This window comes from Cervus canadensis, chromosome 25, assembly GCF_019320065.1.
Source record: "Cervus canadensis isolate Bull #8, Minnesota chromosome 25, ASM1932006v1, whole genome shotgun sequence".
Taxonomy (NCBI): domain Eukaryota; kingdom Metazoa; phylum Chordata; class Mammalia; order Artiodactyla; family Cervidae; genus Cervus; species Cervus canadensis.
The window spans coordinates 46,796,468-46,815,402 of NC_057410.1; the positions used below are offsets into that span (position 1 = coordinate 46,796,468).

Below are 18,935 nucleotides of genomic sequence, written 5' to 3' on the forward strand. Positions count from 1 at the left end.
ATGGACAGATATAGGTACTGATTATGAAATTATCCAAAATTAGGATTATGGATTTCTTTGAAAATTAGAGGAAAACCATGGACATCTGCTCACATTATACACATATGTGATTTTTAAAAATATTTCTACACAATTTTAGAGACTTTTTAGACACTCATCCAAGAACTCAGATTAGGGTCACCAAATTCATGACTAGAGGTAAGTTACTGGTCATCATGTGGAAAGTGTCCAGATTGTTTCTGTCTAGCGTGGACCTTTTTGATATTTCTGCCTCTATGAACCAACTTCTCTATTTCTTTCTTTTAAGTGCTCCTTCTCCCAATCTGTAAAATCCTTACGTTTATTTTAAAGCTTTTGCTGTAACTTAGCTTTACTTCAAAAACAGCATCCCCAGATGCCAACACATCCTTGTTATTCCCCAGTTACATAGGATTGTATCTTGCCCCATGGATACTGGAACCTATGGCCCCTTACTTTAAAAAGATTCTAACCTCCATTTTAGGCCTTCTTTGTGAGTATCTCAGACCACAATATGGTCTACAATATGGTCTTATAGACCATGAATTTGGGAAAATTCTTGTCAGCATACAATTCTTGTCAACAGCATTATCAATTATTCCTAGAATATTGTAACTCATCTCTTGTTTCTTATTATTTGGTACTCTTTCAATAGTTCCTATCAGAAGTGAAATAATAGACTGCCTTGAAAGAATGTGTGTGTGTGTGTGTGTGTGTGTGTGTGTGTGCACACACTCAAATATAGGTTAATCTGAATCATAAGTCATTAAACTAAAATCTGAAAAGGTATCCTCTTGTCATAGTCCCAATATACTTTAGGATGGATCCTTCACTAGTACTTCTAAGGAGCTGCATCTCGAGTGTTGTTTAAACATCTATGCAACTTGCTGCCTTCTCTCAAGCCCCAGTGGCAATTCCTGAACATACCTTCTGTTCCGCTGTCATGGTTAGACTTTGCAGTCGGCCAGTCATATTCCCTAAACTCTTTTCGAAAGCTGCTACGAGATGAGCCTGTGAACAAAATGAAAGAAACATATCTTAAATGTCAGAACCTTATGTGGATGGATGGAAACCCACCACCTTACCAAAATGCTTAATTTCAGGTATTCTTATTCTTTAAGTACTATGACTATCACGGCTGGCTTTCAGCGCTGACTTTCCTTTAACACAAATCTTCATCTATTATTTCTAAGCTTCAGCTTAAAAATCAGTGTTTCAGTCCTGACATGTAATGTGAGTTCAACTACTGAAAGGGAATGATATTTTGCAAATAATAACACCTTCTAACTTGCACACCATAGAGGATTTGACACCCACCAGAAAGTTCTGAGTTGCCAAGTGTTTAGACTCAAAGCCCAAGAGGAAGTCACTGCAATAGTCAATGGACGAACGTTCTTCACATTTTATACCTGCACGATGACCTCTGAAGATAGTTAGCTCCTCTGTTGAAATGATGCTTCCTCCAAGTGTCAGACATCTGCTGACAGCTCTAACATTATCTTTCCTTTTTTCCTACTTACAAAGAATTCAATCAAAAGGAGTTGTCTTCACCCTCCAAACTCTTTTCAATAAAAAGGGCTTTTATTTTTACTGTATTCCCTTCCACTAAGGACGTGTAGGTAGGCCAATGAGAGATAATACTTGGTCTATTAAATTTTATTTAATTTCTTTTATTTAAATTTCTGTGGTTTTCTTTGAAATCTCAGAGAATTATACACAGTGCAGTGCATGACCATAACTCTTATGATTAAGAGATATTTGACAATCTTATTATAGCTCTAAGATAGGCCAGTTTCTCCTGACACACCATTGTGCAACGGCTTGAACCACAGAATACCAAGCATGAAGACACGCTTCAACCTCTCACTGGGGCTCCATGCAGAACCACATATATGTTGTCTCAATGTGATCGAGTTTTATTGCATCCATAAAAGATTCAGGTATAGAATATTTTACAACTTCCACCTATAATAAACTATGTATGGGGGAAATTTAGTATATGAGAGGTAAAAGAGAAAGGAGTGAGAGGGTGCAATTAAAATAAAGTGCTTTGTAACCCTACCAGAACTGAAAGGCTGAGGTATCTATTATCAAATGGATCACAGGAGTTCTAAGAGTTAGGGCACCAAAAGTTTATACCATTATGAGTAACAGCCAAAAGCTTATTCCCTTATTGGTTACAGCTAGAATGTACAAGTCCTTTCCATTAACAGGATGATATTAATACAAAAGTATCTTTGTTCCTAGCTCTGAGTCTATCCTGGGATGCCTTTGTTTTTCAGACACTGTAATATATAGAAAAATAATTTGTAGAAAATGCAATTAATCTTCAGTCCACGTGTAAAATTCTGTTCTCTTTCCATCTATCTACAAACCAGAAACAGACTCACAGACATAGAGAACACACATGTTGCCATGATGAGGGGGTGGGAGGAGGGAAGAGCTGGGAGTATGGAATTAGCAGATGCAAACTATTATATATAGTTGATTATATACAGATGGGTAAACAATGAGGCCCTACTGTTTAGAAGATGGAACTATATTCAATATCCTTTAACAAGTCATAATGGGAAAAATATATAAAAAAGAATGTCTATATGTGTCAAACTGAGTCCCTTTGTGGTACAGCAGAGGCTGGCACAACACTGTAAATCAACTCTACTGAATAAAAAATGTGAAAAATAACCCAAAAAACTCCCATCTATTCTTTTCCCACTCCCTTCTCCCTCTCGCCTCTTTTCTCTCTCTTTCAAACACACACATACACGCAACCTTGAGAACGGTACTCCAAGGTTTGCTAGCAGGTTTATTTGGATAAATAATCTTTTCTTTTAGAAGAACAGTATCTTATACTTGAAAATGTTTCCAATGACAAGGAAGGTCATCACATCAGACTCATTACCCTCAGAAGTTGGCATAAGGTTATGTTCACTTTCTCTTGTACTAACCTTCACATTATGTTAAAAGTGAAAAAAAAGGAACATGTATAGCCCACTGGGTTATCACAGTGAACATTCATGCACTTGGCAGCAAGTCAAGAAACAGGACATTTAAAGATCTGGAAATACTCCCTTGTCCCTTTTTCATCTTTGTCCTTTTTGCTTTCTGCAAAGATAACCACTACTGTGACTTGTGTGATAATTATGTTCTTGCCTCTGTTTTAAAGAGTTTGGCCACCTGAACCTGAATCCCTAAACACTATGTTTTAGCTTGGCCTATTTTTAAACTTTCCAAGTGAAATCACATGGCATGATTTTTTTGGTGACGGTTTTCTTTTGCTTAACACTGTGTTTTCAGATTCAAACATGTGGTGTGTAAGCAGGAGTTAGAAGGTACTGTAAAGCACTGCTCTATCTGATTTAAAATTTATTTGTCTATGGTGACCATTAGAGTTGATTCTAGTTTAAATTGCTAAAAAGACTCTTGAGAGTCCCTTGGACTGCAAGGAGATCAAACTTTCAATCATAAACGAAATCAGTTCTGAATATTCATTTGAAGGACTGGTGCTGAAGGTGAAGCGCCAATATTTTGGCCAACTGACTCACTGAAAAGACCCTGATGCTGGAAAAGACTGAAGGCAGGAGGAGAAGGGGATGAGAGAGGATGAGACGGTTAGCATCACCAACTCGATGGATATGGGTTTGAGCAAGCTTCAGTTGGTGATGGACAGGGAAGCCTGGCATGCTGCAGTCCATGGGGTCTCAAAGAGTTAGACATGAATGAGCGACTGAATTGAACTGAACTGATTAATGAATATTCCCTGCTTGTGTTAGGTGACGTCTGTCAAGGTAATAAAACAGACAAGACTGAATATTAGTTAAGGGATAAATTTTTAATACATACTGTCTTTAGTTTTTGAATCACATAACATAATCTGAATATACATGTAAAGAATTGTGGTACTAAACAATAAGATGGAATATCATTGTGAAAAATGCCTGCAATTGCATTTGTTCATTCAGAATTCAACAACATCCCATAAATAAAATAAAAAATACTCTTTACATAGATGTATATGGGGATAGATAGGTAGGTAGCTAGGTATAGATGATTTTATATACATGACTCTGAAACATCATAAAGATTTCATATATATATACATATAAAATATATATATAATTATCCCTTCAAAGTTTGGCATTGTTAATTATGTGCAAAATATTTTTTTCTTAAACGAGATGCAGAAAAACAAAAGTAACTGCCTGATTATGTAAAAATATTAAATAGAGCAAAGAAATAGGGCACAATCCTAAGCAAAATAAAACCTGAGAAATTTTTGGTTAAAAGACTTATGTGCTGAAAGGCAAAGCACTTTCTTTGGTTACAAGTTCATTCAGCAATATCTTTGAAAGCTAGTAGTAATAACTAGCCTTTGTGCCCATTTCCAGATCATCTAAGGGCTGAAATTTGTAAGAAAATACATAAAGACACAAATAAATGCATCCCACCTGGCTTGGCTTTAAGAAATTGTGGGCGAGAGGCAACTGGCTGTCTGTTTGATACGACCATTCATTCCTGGGGGCCGTGTGGACTATGGAGCTCCTGTTCAATGGTGGGGTACTGATTCAAAGAAAGCCAGACAACAGTGCTGGCCAACATTGCTCCTCTCCTTTCTACAGACATCCTACTGGACACATCTCTAAAAAGAGGCTTCCTAGGGCTTTCTCCACTCTGCTCAGAGACCTGCACAAATTGTTGGGTAGGCTCAGCATACCTTCCACTGAATGTGGGTTATACTCTGTCAGGTAAATGAGATGAGATAACCAAATATATTTCTGACTTACCAGTGCCCCATTTAACGAAGGGGAGAAAGACATTTTAGTAGAGAAGCAGATGTTTCCAATTTAAATATTAAAACACAGATTACTGTGTGGACTCCATATAAATATAATAATGCCAGGTCCAAACATCTGATACATCAATTACCAAAAAAAAAGAAAAACCCCAAATTTAGGAAAAACATTTAAGTCCTGACAGAATTATTCATATATTAAGTAAACTGAATAGATCTTAAAATGACTACTACATTGCAACTTGTATTTATAAATCATGGCTATTACACTTCTATACACCAATGGCCATTATAGTGATCTCATTTAGCCACAAAGTAAAGTTTACTTGTGGTTTGAATAAAATAATAAAAGACATATCTCTACCTCCAAATAGGAAATGTACAAGAGTAAACATTTTTCAACTTATATTGAAGCAATTCTACAGAAATTTTTTTTCAGTCTTATAATTAATTTTTATACAAGTATATTAAAATGTATGCATATATATTACATATATCAACAGATGCTGACTCAGAGGCAATGAAGTAAAGCACACTCTGAATGAAATTCAAATGCAGCATTTCCTAGAACTGAGGAAAAACCAAGTGTTTTCTCAAGTAAATCCTTTGATGACTCATAATGGTGCACTGAATCTAAAGTGACATTTTAAACTAGATGCTGAAGATAATGAGTTCAAGACAGTTTGTACCCTGTAAATAATTCAAATTTCTGAATGTGTAAAGGAGATTATATCCTTAAAAATACAAATGGACATAAATATAAAGATTCCACCCCTAGTAATTATGAAATTATTAAATGTTTAAAATAGGATTGGCATTAAAATTATTTTATAAACATTGATGAATTCATCCACTTATACAAGTTCTTTGCTACTGCAATAGCTTTAAAGTGAATTTTGATAAACTGTTTTGTAAAAGAGTGGAAGATAATGCATATCTTCATTACCTGAATCTCCTGACTTTTATCTTCTGACAGTTTCAGCAATACATTTATCTGATGGTAAAAAACTTTAACAATGCATATTACCACCAAATAAAAAAAGCACTAAATGGTGAAATAAGATAGAAATTTGCAAGAAACTAAAAACTAGACATCTCTTTTAAAAATTGTGATAGATCTTTAGGTGTTTGATCTTTTAACCTGAAATAATTACAGAGTCACAAGAAGTTTCAAAGAGAGTACAGAGGACTCCTGTACCCCTTTACCCAGCTTGCCTCAATGGTTACATTTTATATAATTATAGTGTAATATCAAAGTCAGAAGTTCATTATTGGTACACATACGCACATTCACACATGTAAAGAACCTCCTTTCATCACTACCAAGCTCTCCCTAGTTTTATACCCACCTCTCAGGAGAGAGGTGATCACCATTCCTAAACCCTGGCAATCAACACAATTTTGTCATTCGAGAATGTTGAATAAATGGAATTATATAGCATGTGACCTTTAAAAGTCAGACTTTTTTCACTCAGCTTAATGCACTTGAGATCCATTCAAGTTGCTGTGTGTACTAATAGCTATCATCCATGGTATGTATGTATGTATCAGAATTTGTTTATCCATGGACCTATTAAGAAAACATTTCTGTTTCCAATTTTTTCACTATTAAAAAAAATAAACGTTCTATGTACAGGTTTTTGGGTGGGTCTGAGGTGATTTGAGAATATTTCTAAAATGTATTATGACATAAAATAGCATACAAAATAGGATTAAGCTTCCTCCCATGTGTAAAATATACTATTATTGATAACACAGACGTGGACAGGAGAGGCTGGAGATATTTGGATAATTTTTCCAAGACTAGCACTTTTTAAACAAATTTATGTGTTTGGCACCACTTTCTCTAATTTTGTGTTTCTTACTTTTTTTTCTTTATTGCCCCTTAGAGAGACAATATAGATTTTTTCCCCCTAATTGCTCCCTTCTTCCATGACCATTTTATTATCACAGATATGCTGGATACCTGTTTATATTCTCTCTGTATATCTCTGCTTTATGCATAAAAGAATACTTCATTTTTTTTTTTTTTACTGTAAGAAGCCATATTCATGCTTCAAAGGTTATATCAACGCTCAGCTGAGGATACATACTCCATAGTCATGAAAAGAAATCAGTGAAAACTGTGCGGCATGCATGACTTGAGAGAAGTAGTAGGTAGCCAATGGCTCACATGTTTTTAAAATGTTTGTTACCTTTTGAAACAGTGGTGCTGAGTTGTCCCCCAGGACCGTCCTCCTATGTGAGAACTTGGTTCCTTCCATCAGTTGTGTGTGTGTGTGTAAGCCTTTGCAAGTGTGTACTATCCATATACCAGACCACCTGACCTGCCTTTTGAGAAACCTGTATGCAGGTCAGGAAGCAACAGTTAGAACTGGACATGGAACAACAGACTGGTTCCAAATAGAAGAAGGAGTACGTCAAGGCTGTATATTGCCACTCTGCTTGTTTAACTTATATGCATAGTACATCATGAGAAACACTGGGCTGGAGGAAGCACAAGCTGGAATCAAGATTGCCGGGAGAAATATCAATAACCTCAGATATGCAGATGACACCACCCTTATGGCAGAAAGTGAAGAGGAACTAAAAAGCCTCTTGATGAAAGTGAAAGAGGAGAGTGAAAAAGTTGGCTTAAAGCTCAACATTCAGAAAACTAAGATCATGGCATCTGGTCCCATCACCTCATGGGAAATAGATGGGGAGACAGTGGAAACAGTGTCAGACTTTATTTTTGGGGCTCCAAAATCACTGCAGATGGTGACTGCAGCCATGAAATTAAAAGACACTTACTCCTTGGAAGGAAAGTTATGACCAACCTAGATGGCATATTAAAAAGCAGAGACATTACTTTGTCAACAAAGGTCCATCTAGTCAATGCTATGGTTTTTCCAGTGGTCATGTATGGATGTGAGAGTTGGACTGTGAAGAAAGCTGAGGGCTGAAGAATTGATGCTTTTGAACTATGGTGTTGGAGAAGACTCTTGAGAGTCCCTTGGACTGCAAGGAGATCCAACCAGTCCATCATAAAGGAGATCAGTCCTGGGTGTTCATTGGAAGGACTGATGCTGAAGCTGAAACTCCAATACTTTGGCCACCTGATGTGAAGAGTTGACTCACTGGAAAAGACCCTGATGCTGGGAGGGGTTGGGGGCAGGAGGAGAAGGGGACAACTGAGGATAAGATGGCTAGATGGCATCACCGACTTGATGGACATGGGTTTGAGTAAACTCTGGGAGTTGGTGGTTGACAGGGAGGCCTGGTGTGCTGCGATCATGGGGTCGCAGAGTTGGACACGACTGAGTGACTGAACTGAACTATATATATGTATGTATTCATGAGTATATAGAAGAACAATGTTGAAAGGACACACAAGAAATCAATAACCATGAATGGAAATGGGAGTCTCAGAGGGAAAAACAAATATATATATCTTTTATTAAGTGCTTATTTTGTTTTTCTTTTTAATACAATATACATGTACATTTGTCACTTGGTATCCATGGGAGATTAGTTTCAGGACCAAAGTCCATGAATGCTCATGTATTACGTTGGCCGTCTGCATCTGAATTACACATTCAGGAGTTCAACCAACCATGGATGGTGTATGGTTGAGCTCTGAACAACATGGATTTGAACTTGTGGGTCCATTTATATACAGATAATTAATGTTTGAATCCACTTATGTGAGGAGTTTAAAATATCCATGCCTAAGTGGACCTGCACAGTTGAAACCTTTGTTGTTTAAGGGTCAACTGTATTACTTTTTAAAATGGAGAAATGGTATAAATATCACTGTGTAAAAGCCCAAATTCCATTATGTGTAGCAGTAATTTACTGATCTAATAACTGGGTATAGAAGTCCATGCAAGAGACATTTACAAAAGAAAATAAAACTCTGAAGAATCATTCAAGACATTTGTATCTTTACTACCCAGGGCATAGGGTCAGTTACTGAGCCTTCCTCATTGCAGACAAACTTCTCTCAAAGTTAAAAAAAGGCAAAATCAATTCCAATACAGTGCCAAGATGAACTCCTTGTGAAGGAACTAACTTACACACTGCAGAAGGAAAATCCCTCTTATTTAAATCATATGCAATGGGCCCGCACCTGCTCACTTTCGCTATGCCAAGCTTTGTTGAGATGGACAAACTCAAGGGAGAACAGAGAGGGTTAAGGCAGTGAACCGGCCCAAAGCCACCCGGTGGGGGCGAGCAGCCTGATGCTGAGCAAAGGTGTCAGCACATATGGCAAAGTAGCCGGAGCTTCCTCTCCCCTCACCGCTGCGTCGAGTACCACTGTTCCTCAGGCCCACGCACACGCCACACGTCCTCCTGGACGGCCGCGTCTACTATGAGTGCCCCCGGCACCCTGAAAGATCTTCAGTAAGTGTCAGTATCATTGGGAGTCTTTATCACCATCATTTTTGCTATCTTCGGCTCCTTAAACTAAGAGAAGGCTACCAAGGTTTTTGAGAGAACTACAGCTCATTTACAATATAGCTAAGATACCCAAATTCAGACCAATCTAATTTTTGAGAATTAACTGGATGCTCCATTAATTGTTCAATAAATTGTGCTGAAGGAGGCAGAGTGCATGATTTTTTTATCTTCCATGGTCAATCACTGTGAACCCCTCACTGTCTCGTGGCTTAAGAAAGCCTTATGTATGGGGAATGATACAAATAAGAAAAGAAATAAGCTTTCTAGATGTTACCAATGTTTCAAACCTACAAGAAACAAAAAGCCATTTTAACCACATTCTGATTCCTCATCAACTTGGATTTAGATGTTATGATCCAGTGGGCACAGTCCCCTGATTTAGGAACTTAAGTCTGTATCATTTTGGACATCTAATGTTTGTGAGCCTGTTACTAAAATTATCCCATTTACTATATAAACATCTGTTTTAATATGTCAAAAAAATTAAAAGTGACTTACATTTGCTGAAAGTTGAGATGTGAGGGTGGCAACTTTTTCTTGTGATGCAACCAGCTCTCTCCGTAGTTTATGGATTTGCTGAATGCAATTAAAAAAAAATCAAATCCATATGGTAGTAGATTTTAACTTAAAACTAAGAATTTAAGCAAACACTATAATCAGTTCATTCTAATACCACTGTATCAGCACCAATTTCTAAAACTTAAAGAAAAGTGAAAACTGGCTACCCAGTAACAATTAAATGCCACTTATAAGAAGAAAGGCAAGTGCCTATGTTCACAACTGAAGTTCAAATTGGCACATTAAAGGATGCTTATTTGTTCACTTGCCATTTGCTTCAATGCTTATTTGCCGTTGCTATTTGAATCCAGAATCAGTTCACTTTGTCTACTGATCCTTCTACCTCTACAAATTTATGGTAATAAAAGCTTTTCTTTTAAAAAATTAAACACATACATATATTTTCTGGGTCTTTTTCATTTTCTACCCATTTTTGTATGTTTATTTTTATTTCCTATATTTTGGCAAGTACTAATAAGCTGTAGAATATTCCTACAGTCACTGAAAGTTAGCTACAATTCAACATTTAATGATTCCATACTTGAAAATAATTTTATTGGCTGGAGTTTTCATTACTAACACTTAGAGAAGCCTTCTCAAATATTTATTATGATGTCATTTATTCAGTGAGTTACTATGAGCTCCAAGCAGAATCGCTTTATAGATTACCCGTAGTTTGGAAAAAAAGGGGAAAAAAATCAGTAAGACTGTGTAAATGGCTAGATAAACCAATAACAAAAATATGCTAAAATGTTTTCCTTTTTTGGTTAACTCCATACTCAAATAAAAGTGAACCAAAAAAAAGGTGAGAGTATGTATCATTTTGAAGTTTCAGTACTTTCCACAGTTTAATCTGCATGTCTCATGATGCCATGAAATATAAACAGTGATTAATAAGGTTAAAATGTTTACAAGAATCTGAGACTAAAGTTTACAAGTACACTTTTGGTCTTAAGGGATTTTAATTACTTAGATGTCAAACATTCTACCCTGATAATTCTCATTTCTTCAAAAATAAGTTGCTATTGTTGTAGTTGGACTTTCAAAACACTATCTTAGTTTGAAAGAGCATTCTTGATACAGTTCATTAAGTGCCTATTTTTTCCTACTCATTAGATTTTTGTAGAGAAGAAATGGTGGTCAATATTCAAAGATTCTAAAAAAGAACTAAATTTTAATCTGGGAATAGAGACAGGGGATATTTATATAATTTCAGCAGATGTGATTCCATTTGACTCCTGTACTTTAAAAAAAAGACACACCCAGATCCAAAGAGAATTTGGGTTCATTCAAATGATGATGACCACAAATAGCTCTAGAGGCATCTATTTTATCCTTGAAACAGTACAAAGTCCAAAGAACATTTCTCAAATTAATATTCTCTATTACATGATTATATTTCCTTTAAAATTAAGAATCCAAGAAACCTGAAACCAATGTAAATCATTAAAGAAAATGATCCACTACGGGTATAAATAATTAAAGTGGAGGTGGATAACTGCTAATATGGCAAATAGATGTGGTACTTGTACGCCTTAGTAGCTACACATATTACGATCAATGTAGGAAGCTTCGCCATGTCCCCTTGATATAAATAGTTTAGGTTTTTCAAATCTGTATTTACTCTTTGGTCTAGCAATTTTATAGATAAAATTGGCATAATTTACACTTTCTCAATATTTTTATTATAATATATATAGAAAATAAAATACATTTTATTGTAAATATTGTAAAGTAAAATAGTACAAACTTTAGAAGACTGATAAAACAAAACTTCAAAGGGAAAAGTTACTTTGCAAAGGCTATTGCCAATGCGTTTTTCTCTGCTCAGGGTAAAACCAATCAAATAGTCATTAGCACATCTTGAATAAAGGCCTAATTAAAGTCCCTCTGCTCTGCTTGGAAGGACAACTTTCAAACAAAGGGAAAGAAAAAAAATGTTCTCTCCAGGTTGCAATCTGATCTGTATGTGATTGTAATGAAATACTTGTGAAGTGTGTGATTAGAATAACATACTGCACTAGACATCAAGTGATTAGAAGCAGAAAAGTACTGGGACCAAATAATAGATGGACTGAGATGCTGGTAAGCTGCATTGTGGAGGTCTAGTGCCTCAATTAATGCTTGCCATAATCCTATGTGCTTAGTCTCACAGCAGTGGGGGAAGAGACCACACATTTATTCATTCATCAAAGATTTTTAAGTGATTACTACTAGAGACAACTTAATAGGTGCTGAGTTAAGACTCCAAGCTAGAATGTGAGAAGAGAGGTTGCTTCTAAAAACTTAAGTTTCACTTTCTTTTAAGACAAAATATCCAAGACTATTTATCACTGCGGGGTCACCTCTAGCAGCAGTGTTGGAGTTATGGGTTGTATCACAGAGCCCTCTGGTGGTAGAACTACTCATTTCATCCTAAATGAAATCGAAAATAGCTAAAAATGCTGCTAGGTTGTTACCTCTGAATGAGCCTTTTCTTCAGCCTGTAATAGACAAAAGGAAAAACAATTTAACTATAAAGGGTATCAATTCATTTCACAAGTATAAAAGAATACAATAAATATACTGTGTAATTTAAAATGTTATTTTGGTCTAACATAAGAATAATAAAATATAAGATATTAAAAAAGTTAATAGTAAAAGTAGGAACTATAGGACTGCAAATGATATTTATTTATATGTAGACAACATGGTATTTTGAAAACATAGGTTATTTGACTGATGGGTATATACTGTGTCTTAAAATCTTTAAACGTATAGAATTAAAAGATGGTGCTACCCTAAAATCCAGACCACAAATAACAAAAACAAAAGTTATAAAATTATACTTTAAAAAAGGTGAGTGCAGAAAAAAGTAATAAATTTTTTTTTCATACAGATTTTAGGAAATTTGTATCCCGTGAAATCATAGAGATTTTTAGCCAAGACCTGTGAGTCAGAACTTCATTCAGTGATTTAAAAATCATAAAGAATGCCAAATACAACTACAGGAAAAACATTTACCTGTACTGACAACCACAGAAAATCAGCTTATTAGTTACTATTTTGTTTACTTTTCCTAATGATCATTAAATAACTTTATTGGGCTGCAAGTCAGCAAAACAGTAAAACACCCAGTGGTGAGGTGGTGATAAAAGTGGTTGGCAAACACAGGCTCTACAGATGCCGGAAATAAGCACTGCTGTAGGGCCTCCAGGGGTGTTTTGCCCTCAGCTGTAGAAAACTCCCAGCTCTGTTTTTCTTCTTCTCACTGGGCTGCAAAAATGCCAGACAATGAGTTACATGTGCCATTATACTTGGGAAGCTCCCTCAATTTGAAAAAAGCTGGAGAATGCATAATATTGCTGAACATTACAAGTCTGTTCACTGCCTTGAGCAGCTCCAAGGTTAGAAAACAATCTCTTACCTCCTATCTCTCTTTCTGGGACACTTCCTGATTAACTGATACAGAACTACATGAACCACTTTTTAATTATTTCATTTCTCCAGAAAACATAAAATGAAACAAAGTAATATAACTCTCAGGATATTTTTTATGCATAAGCACCTCTTTTAAACAGGGTTTTGTCTTTTATATATTTTCTCTATTCTTAAAAATACGTATAGTTAGTAAGATACCGGGATAGACAGTAACAAGACTGGGAGCTGACTGTGGCTCAGATCATGAACTCCTTATTGGCAAATTCAGACTTAAATTGAAGAAAATAGGGAAAACCACTAGATCGTTCAAGTATGACCTAAACCAAATCCCTTATGATTATACAGTGGAAGTGACAAATAGATTCAAGGGATTAGATCTGATAGAGAGCCTGAAGAACTACGGATGGAGGTTTGTGACGTTCTACAGGAAGCAGGGATCAAGACCATCCCCAAGAAAAAGAAATGCAAAAAGGCAAAATGGCTATCTGAGGAAGCCTTACAAATAGCTGTGAAAAGAAAAGAAGTGAAAAGCAAAGGAGAAAAGGAAAGATATTCACATTTGAATGCAGAGTTCCAAAGAATAGCAAGGAGAGATAAGAAAGCCTTCCTCAGTGATCAATACAAAGAAACAGAGGAAAACAACAGAATGGGAAAGACTAGAGATCTCTTCAAGAAAATTAGAGATGCCAAGGGAACATTTCATGCAAAGATGGGCTCAATAAAGGACAGAAATGGTATGGACCTAACACAAGCAGAAGATATTAAGAAAAGATGGCAAGAATACACAGAAGAACTGTACAAAAAAGATCTTCATGACCCAGATAATCACAAGGGTATGATCACTTACCTAGAGCCAGACATCCTGGAATGTGAAGTCAAGTGGGCCTTAGGAAGTATCACTACAAACAAAACTGGTGAAGGTGATGGAATTCCAGTTGAGCTATTTCAAATCCTGAAAGATGATGCTGTGAAAGTGCTACACTCAAAATGCCAGAAAATTTGGAAAACTCGGCAGTGGCCACAGGACTGGAAAAGGTCAGTTTTCATTCCAATCCCAAGGAAAGGCAATGCCAAAGAATGCTCAGGCTACCAAACAATTGCACTCATCTCACACGCTAGTAAAGTAATGCTCAAAATTCTCCAAGCCAGGCTTCAACAGTACATAAACCATGAACTTACAGATGTTCAAGCTGGATTTAGAAAAGGCAGAGGAACAAGAGATCAAGTTGCCAACATCCGCTGGATCATAAAAAAAGCAAGAGAGTTCCAGAAAAACATCTATTTCTGCTTTATTGACTACGCCAAAGCCTTTGACTGTGTGGATCACAATAAACTGTGGAAAATTCTGAAAGAGATGGGAATACCAGACCACCTGACCTGCCTCTTGAGAAACCTGTATGCAGGTCAGGAAGCAACAGTTAGAACTGGACATGGAACAACAGACTGGTTTCAAATTGGGAAAGGAGTACATCAAGGCTGTATATTGTCACCCTGCTTATTTAACTTATATGCAGAGTACATCATGCGAAATGCCAGGCTGAATGAAGCACAACCTGGAATCAAGATTGCCGGGAGAAATACCAATAACTTCAGACATGCAGATGCCATCACCCTTACAGCAGAAAGCAAAGAAGAACTAAAGAGCTTATTGATCAACGTGAAACAGGAGAGTGAAAAAGTTGGCTTAAAACTCAACATTCAGAAAAGTAAGATCATGGCATCTGGTCCCATCACTTCATGGCAAATAGATAGGGAAACAGTGGAAACAGTGACATACTATTTTTGGGGGGGCTCCAAAATCACTGAAGATGGTGACTGCATCCATGAAATTAAAAGGCACTTGCTCCTTGGAAGAAAAGTTATGACCAACCTAGACAGCATATTAAAAAGCAGAGACATTACTTTGCCAACATATGTCCATCTAGTCAAAGCTATGGTTTTTCCAATAGTCATGTATGGATTTGAGAGTTGGACGACAAAGAGAGCTGAGTGCTGAAGAATTGATGCATTTGAACTGTGTTGGAGAAGACTCTTGAGAGTCCCTTGGACTGCAAGGAGATCCAACCAGTCCAACCTAAAGGAAATCAGTCCTGAATATTCATTGGAGGAACTGATGCTGAAGCTGAAACTTCTGAAACACCTGATGTGAAGAACTGACTCATTGGAAAAGACCCTGATGCTAGGAAAAATTGAAGGCGAGAGGAGAAGGGGGCGACAGAGGATGAGATGATTAGATGGCATCACCAACTCGATGGACGTGAGTTTGAGTAAATTCTGGGAGTTGGTAAGGGACAGGGAGGCCTGGCGTGCTGCAGTCCATGGGATGCAAAGAGTCGGACACAACTGAGTGACTGAACTGAACTGAATACTTAGTAAGATAGAAGTTAAATAAAGAGTAGTTACCTAGCAGAATCCCAATAGCCTTTATAGCAAAACTGTTTTAAAAATAAACACTGACATAAAGGTTTACATCTCAAATTTATTTTAAAGTGAAGTGAAGCTTTAAGTAAAGATTCAGTATTTTAAAATTATAATAATTTCAAGGTTCATATAGTTTGATTTTTGTATCAGACATATAAAGGAATTTTAAGACAATTTCATAGACAGAAAGAAAGTTGGAAGTTGTTTGCCTTGAGACATATGGTGTGATTAACCCTATTTGGTTTCCCTGGTATTTTGAATATTTACTGCCAGTTTATTCTGTCCAAATCCTGCTTTTAGGCTTGCTAGGATTATACAGAACTGATGCTCAATAAGTAATCTGCATGTTTAAAAGAGCATTGTAAGTTATTTATGAAAACTGTCTAAAAAGAAATTCATCACATTTTTATTATTAATAAAAAACTGAATAAGTTACATACACTAACTACATGCATAACTATTACATATTAATTATATGCATGTATATGCATACTGTATAGAATCATTTTGTTTACTGACTTTTCAGAACTTTTTGTTTAATCTTTGCTTTCTTTCATAAGCTTTGGTTAGCAATACTTGGTAGCTGTTACCATAAAGTGGAAGCAGTGAGCCAGATCATGAATATTATATTTCTTTTGGTGGGCTAGGCATGGATTGATGATATATGATGAAATATGATTACTTCTCAGTATTAAATAATGGTTTTGAAGCTGGCTTGATGTCCTCAAGGATGGTAAACAGTACAAAACGTCTTGCCTAAATAAAAATATATTAGATGTTTCTTTATTCTGCAAGCTTTTCTTGGCCATCCACTCATGCTTTCAAATTTATTAATTAAAAAATATTTGCTTTATTATTAGTTGTGTGTTAGGAACTATGCTGAAGGGATCCACAAAGAACTAACACAGCCCTCACTCTTATTAAATCAATACAAAGTAGATTAAAAGTACAAAACCAGTTCAATACAATTTTTAATGTACAGCCACTCAGAAAATATCTATTGCAAAGATCAAAAATTTAAATATTTAATAGAACTAAAGAATAAAAAGTGCCCTGGGTATTAAAAAGAAGAATCACACACCATTCCTAGGCTATTTCCCCCCACTTTTCATAAAGATATGGATACTACAGAGTTATTTCTTTTCTTCAAGAAATGCAAAAGCACAGTAATAATTAACAATGCAAACTCAGCTTCATTGTCAGCAAGGGAAGAATCAGTGGAGGCTGGGTCTTGTCTGAGATCACACTAACATCTTAAAGGGGTGATGCTATAAACACTAGTGGTAAAGACTTCCTGCCTATGCCTATGAGGGAGACGTAAGAGATGTTAGTTTGATTCTTGGGTCAGGAAGATTCCCTAGAGAAGGAAATGGCAATCCATTCCTGTATTCTTGCCTGGAAAACCCCATAGACAGAAGAGTCTGACAGGCTACAGTCCATGGAGTCTCAAAGAGTTGGACACGACTGAAACAACTTAGCACGCATAAACCTGGAAGAAATTTCCTCTCTGTGTTGCTAGATATTCCACTCCCTTTCCAAAGGGACTTAGAAATTAGAATTTTCATGTAAAACTCCATATTTCACGGTGTTGGCTTAGAATTAAAGACAAACACACAAACCCAAAATTTGCCAAGGGTAACAGCTTGGCAGGTCAGATTGAGTGTGATTTTTTCAACCAGTTTGTAATCTCCCTACTCAAAAATTCTGAAAGATTACTTACTCAGCTTTATAACAAGATACCTTTGAAAATTTTACCAAGTTATAATTGGTAGAGACTTCAAAAGTTGTATGTGAAGAAAGAATCCTTTCAATTGGATTTATTGTACCTGTAATTTGACAGGCAAATGCCATCTTTGTTTGTTTAATATAATCCCATAAATTGTACAAATGATAGTGTCAAAGATTGTTTCTATCCATGGTGCCTAAGAATAGTATATTGCCTAATAAAACAAGTGTCTAACAATCTTCTAAAAAAAAAAAAAATTTTTTTTTCCTCTTTTTTTGGTCATCCAGCTCGGCTTGCAGATCTTAGTCCTCCAACCAGGAACTGAACCCAGGCCCTTGGCAGTGGAAGTGTGGAGTCCTAACCATTGGATTGTCAGGGAACTCTTTAACTATTTTATGAAGGAATATCATGCGCAATTGTGTTACTTGCACATGGCATATTTCAAAAGGTGCAGTTCACAAAGACTATGACATAAATGGTGCTCCCATGAAGTTTACAGTTTTTTTGTAATTAATGGTATAGAAGGACCCTCTTCTTCTCTAATAATTGCGGAAGTCCCTTGAACAGATCAGATAGATCTGGCTGCTTTTTGCCACCTTATTTTACAGGTATAGTCCAAAGAAATTGAGCAACTTTTCTGATGTCAAAAATGTAAATAAACTGAATCTTTATCCACAGTCCTTAAGGAGGCATGGAAAAAAATGATAAATTGATTTTTCACTTCATGGTTTGAAAAACACTTTCACAGATACCCTTTCACTGCCAGTTAAGTCTCAGGGCATCGTAATGGGGCACTGGAGACAGAGTGACTCCTCATCATCTGGAGCCTTCTCTTCATTACTCCACTAAACATGCATTTGTCTGAATTGTCTAAGTACAAGTAAATAATTTCCATCATTTTCAATAAAGCTATTTAAATTTCCTCATTTCCTAACAATATCACCTTCTCATGCTTTGATCACCTAATCCATTCTTTTCACACTTAACATGAGCGTCTATTTTATCACATAAACATGTGTGTATAGACTCTATTTTCATCTCTTCCTATTTCATATTGTACTCTTTTTTTGTTGTTTTTATTGTCTTTGGCATATTGTACTCTTAATGCAATACTTCCCATTATACTTTCTAATTTCTCCTTATTTTGACATCTACTCCTGTAAACCTATAATATCCAATATAGTAGCCGCAGGAACATGTGTCTATATAAATCTAAAGTTGTTTTTGTTTAGTCGCTAAGTCGTGCCTGACTCTTTTGCAACCCTATGGATTGTATCCTCCCCAGTTCCTGTCTGTGGGATTTCCCAGGTAAGAATACTAGAGTGGGTAGCAATTTCCTCCTCCAGAGGACCTTTCTGAACCAGGGTGGAACCCACGTCTCCTGCATTGACAGGCAGATTCTTTACCATCTGAGCCACCAGGGAAGCCCAAATTCATAGTATGCAAAATTAAAAATTCAGTCCCTTTGTCATATACACTTCAAATACTCGATAGCCACATGTGACTAGAGGTTACTATATTATCTAGTACAGGTGTAGAGTATTTTTATTATTGCAG

At 36.2% G+C, this 18,935-nt stretch overlaps 1 protein-coding gene across 10 annotated transcripts in view; it reads right to left on the bottom strand.

Annotated features, from left to right (window-relative positions):
• Positions 1 to 18,935, bottom strand: part of NAV3 (neuron navigator 3) — an 879,706-nt gene that overhangs the window by 57,479 nt on the left and 803,292 nt on the right. For all 10 annotated transcript variants that reach the window (XM_043446408.1, XM_043446407.1, XM_043446415.1 and 7 more), the window contains 3 exons: positions 12,271 to 12,294; positions 9,752 to 9,829; positions 946 to 1,029 (listed from right to left, as the gene is read on the bottom strand). In XM_043446408.1, coding sequence (XP_043302343.1) covers positions 946 to 1,029; positions 9,752 to 9,829; positions 12,271 to 12,294 — 186 coding nt within the window. The remainder of the gene's footprint in view (positions 1 to 945; positions 1,030 to 9,751; positions 9,830 to 12,270; positions 12,295 to 18,935) is intronic.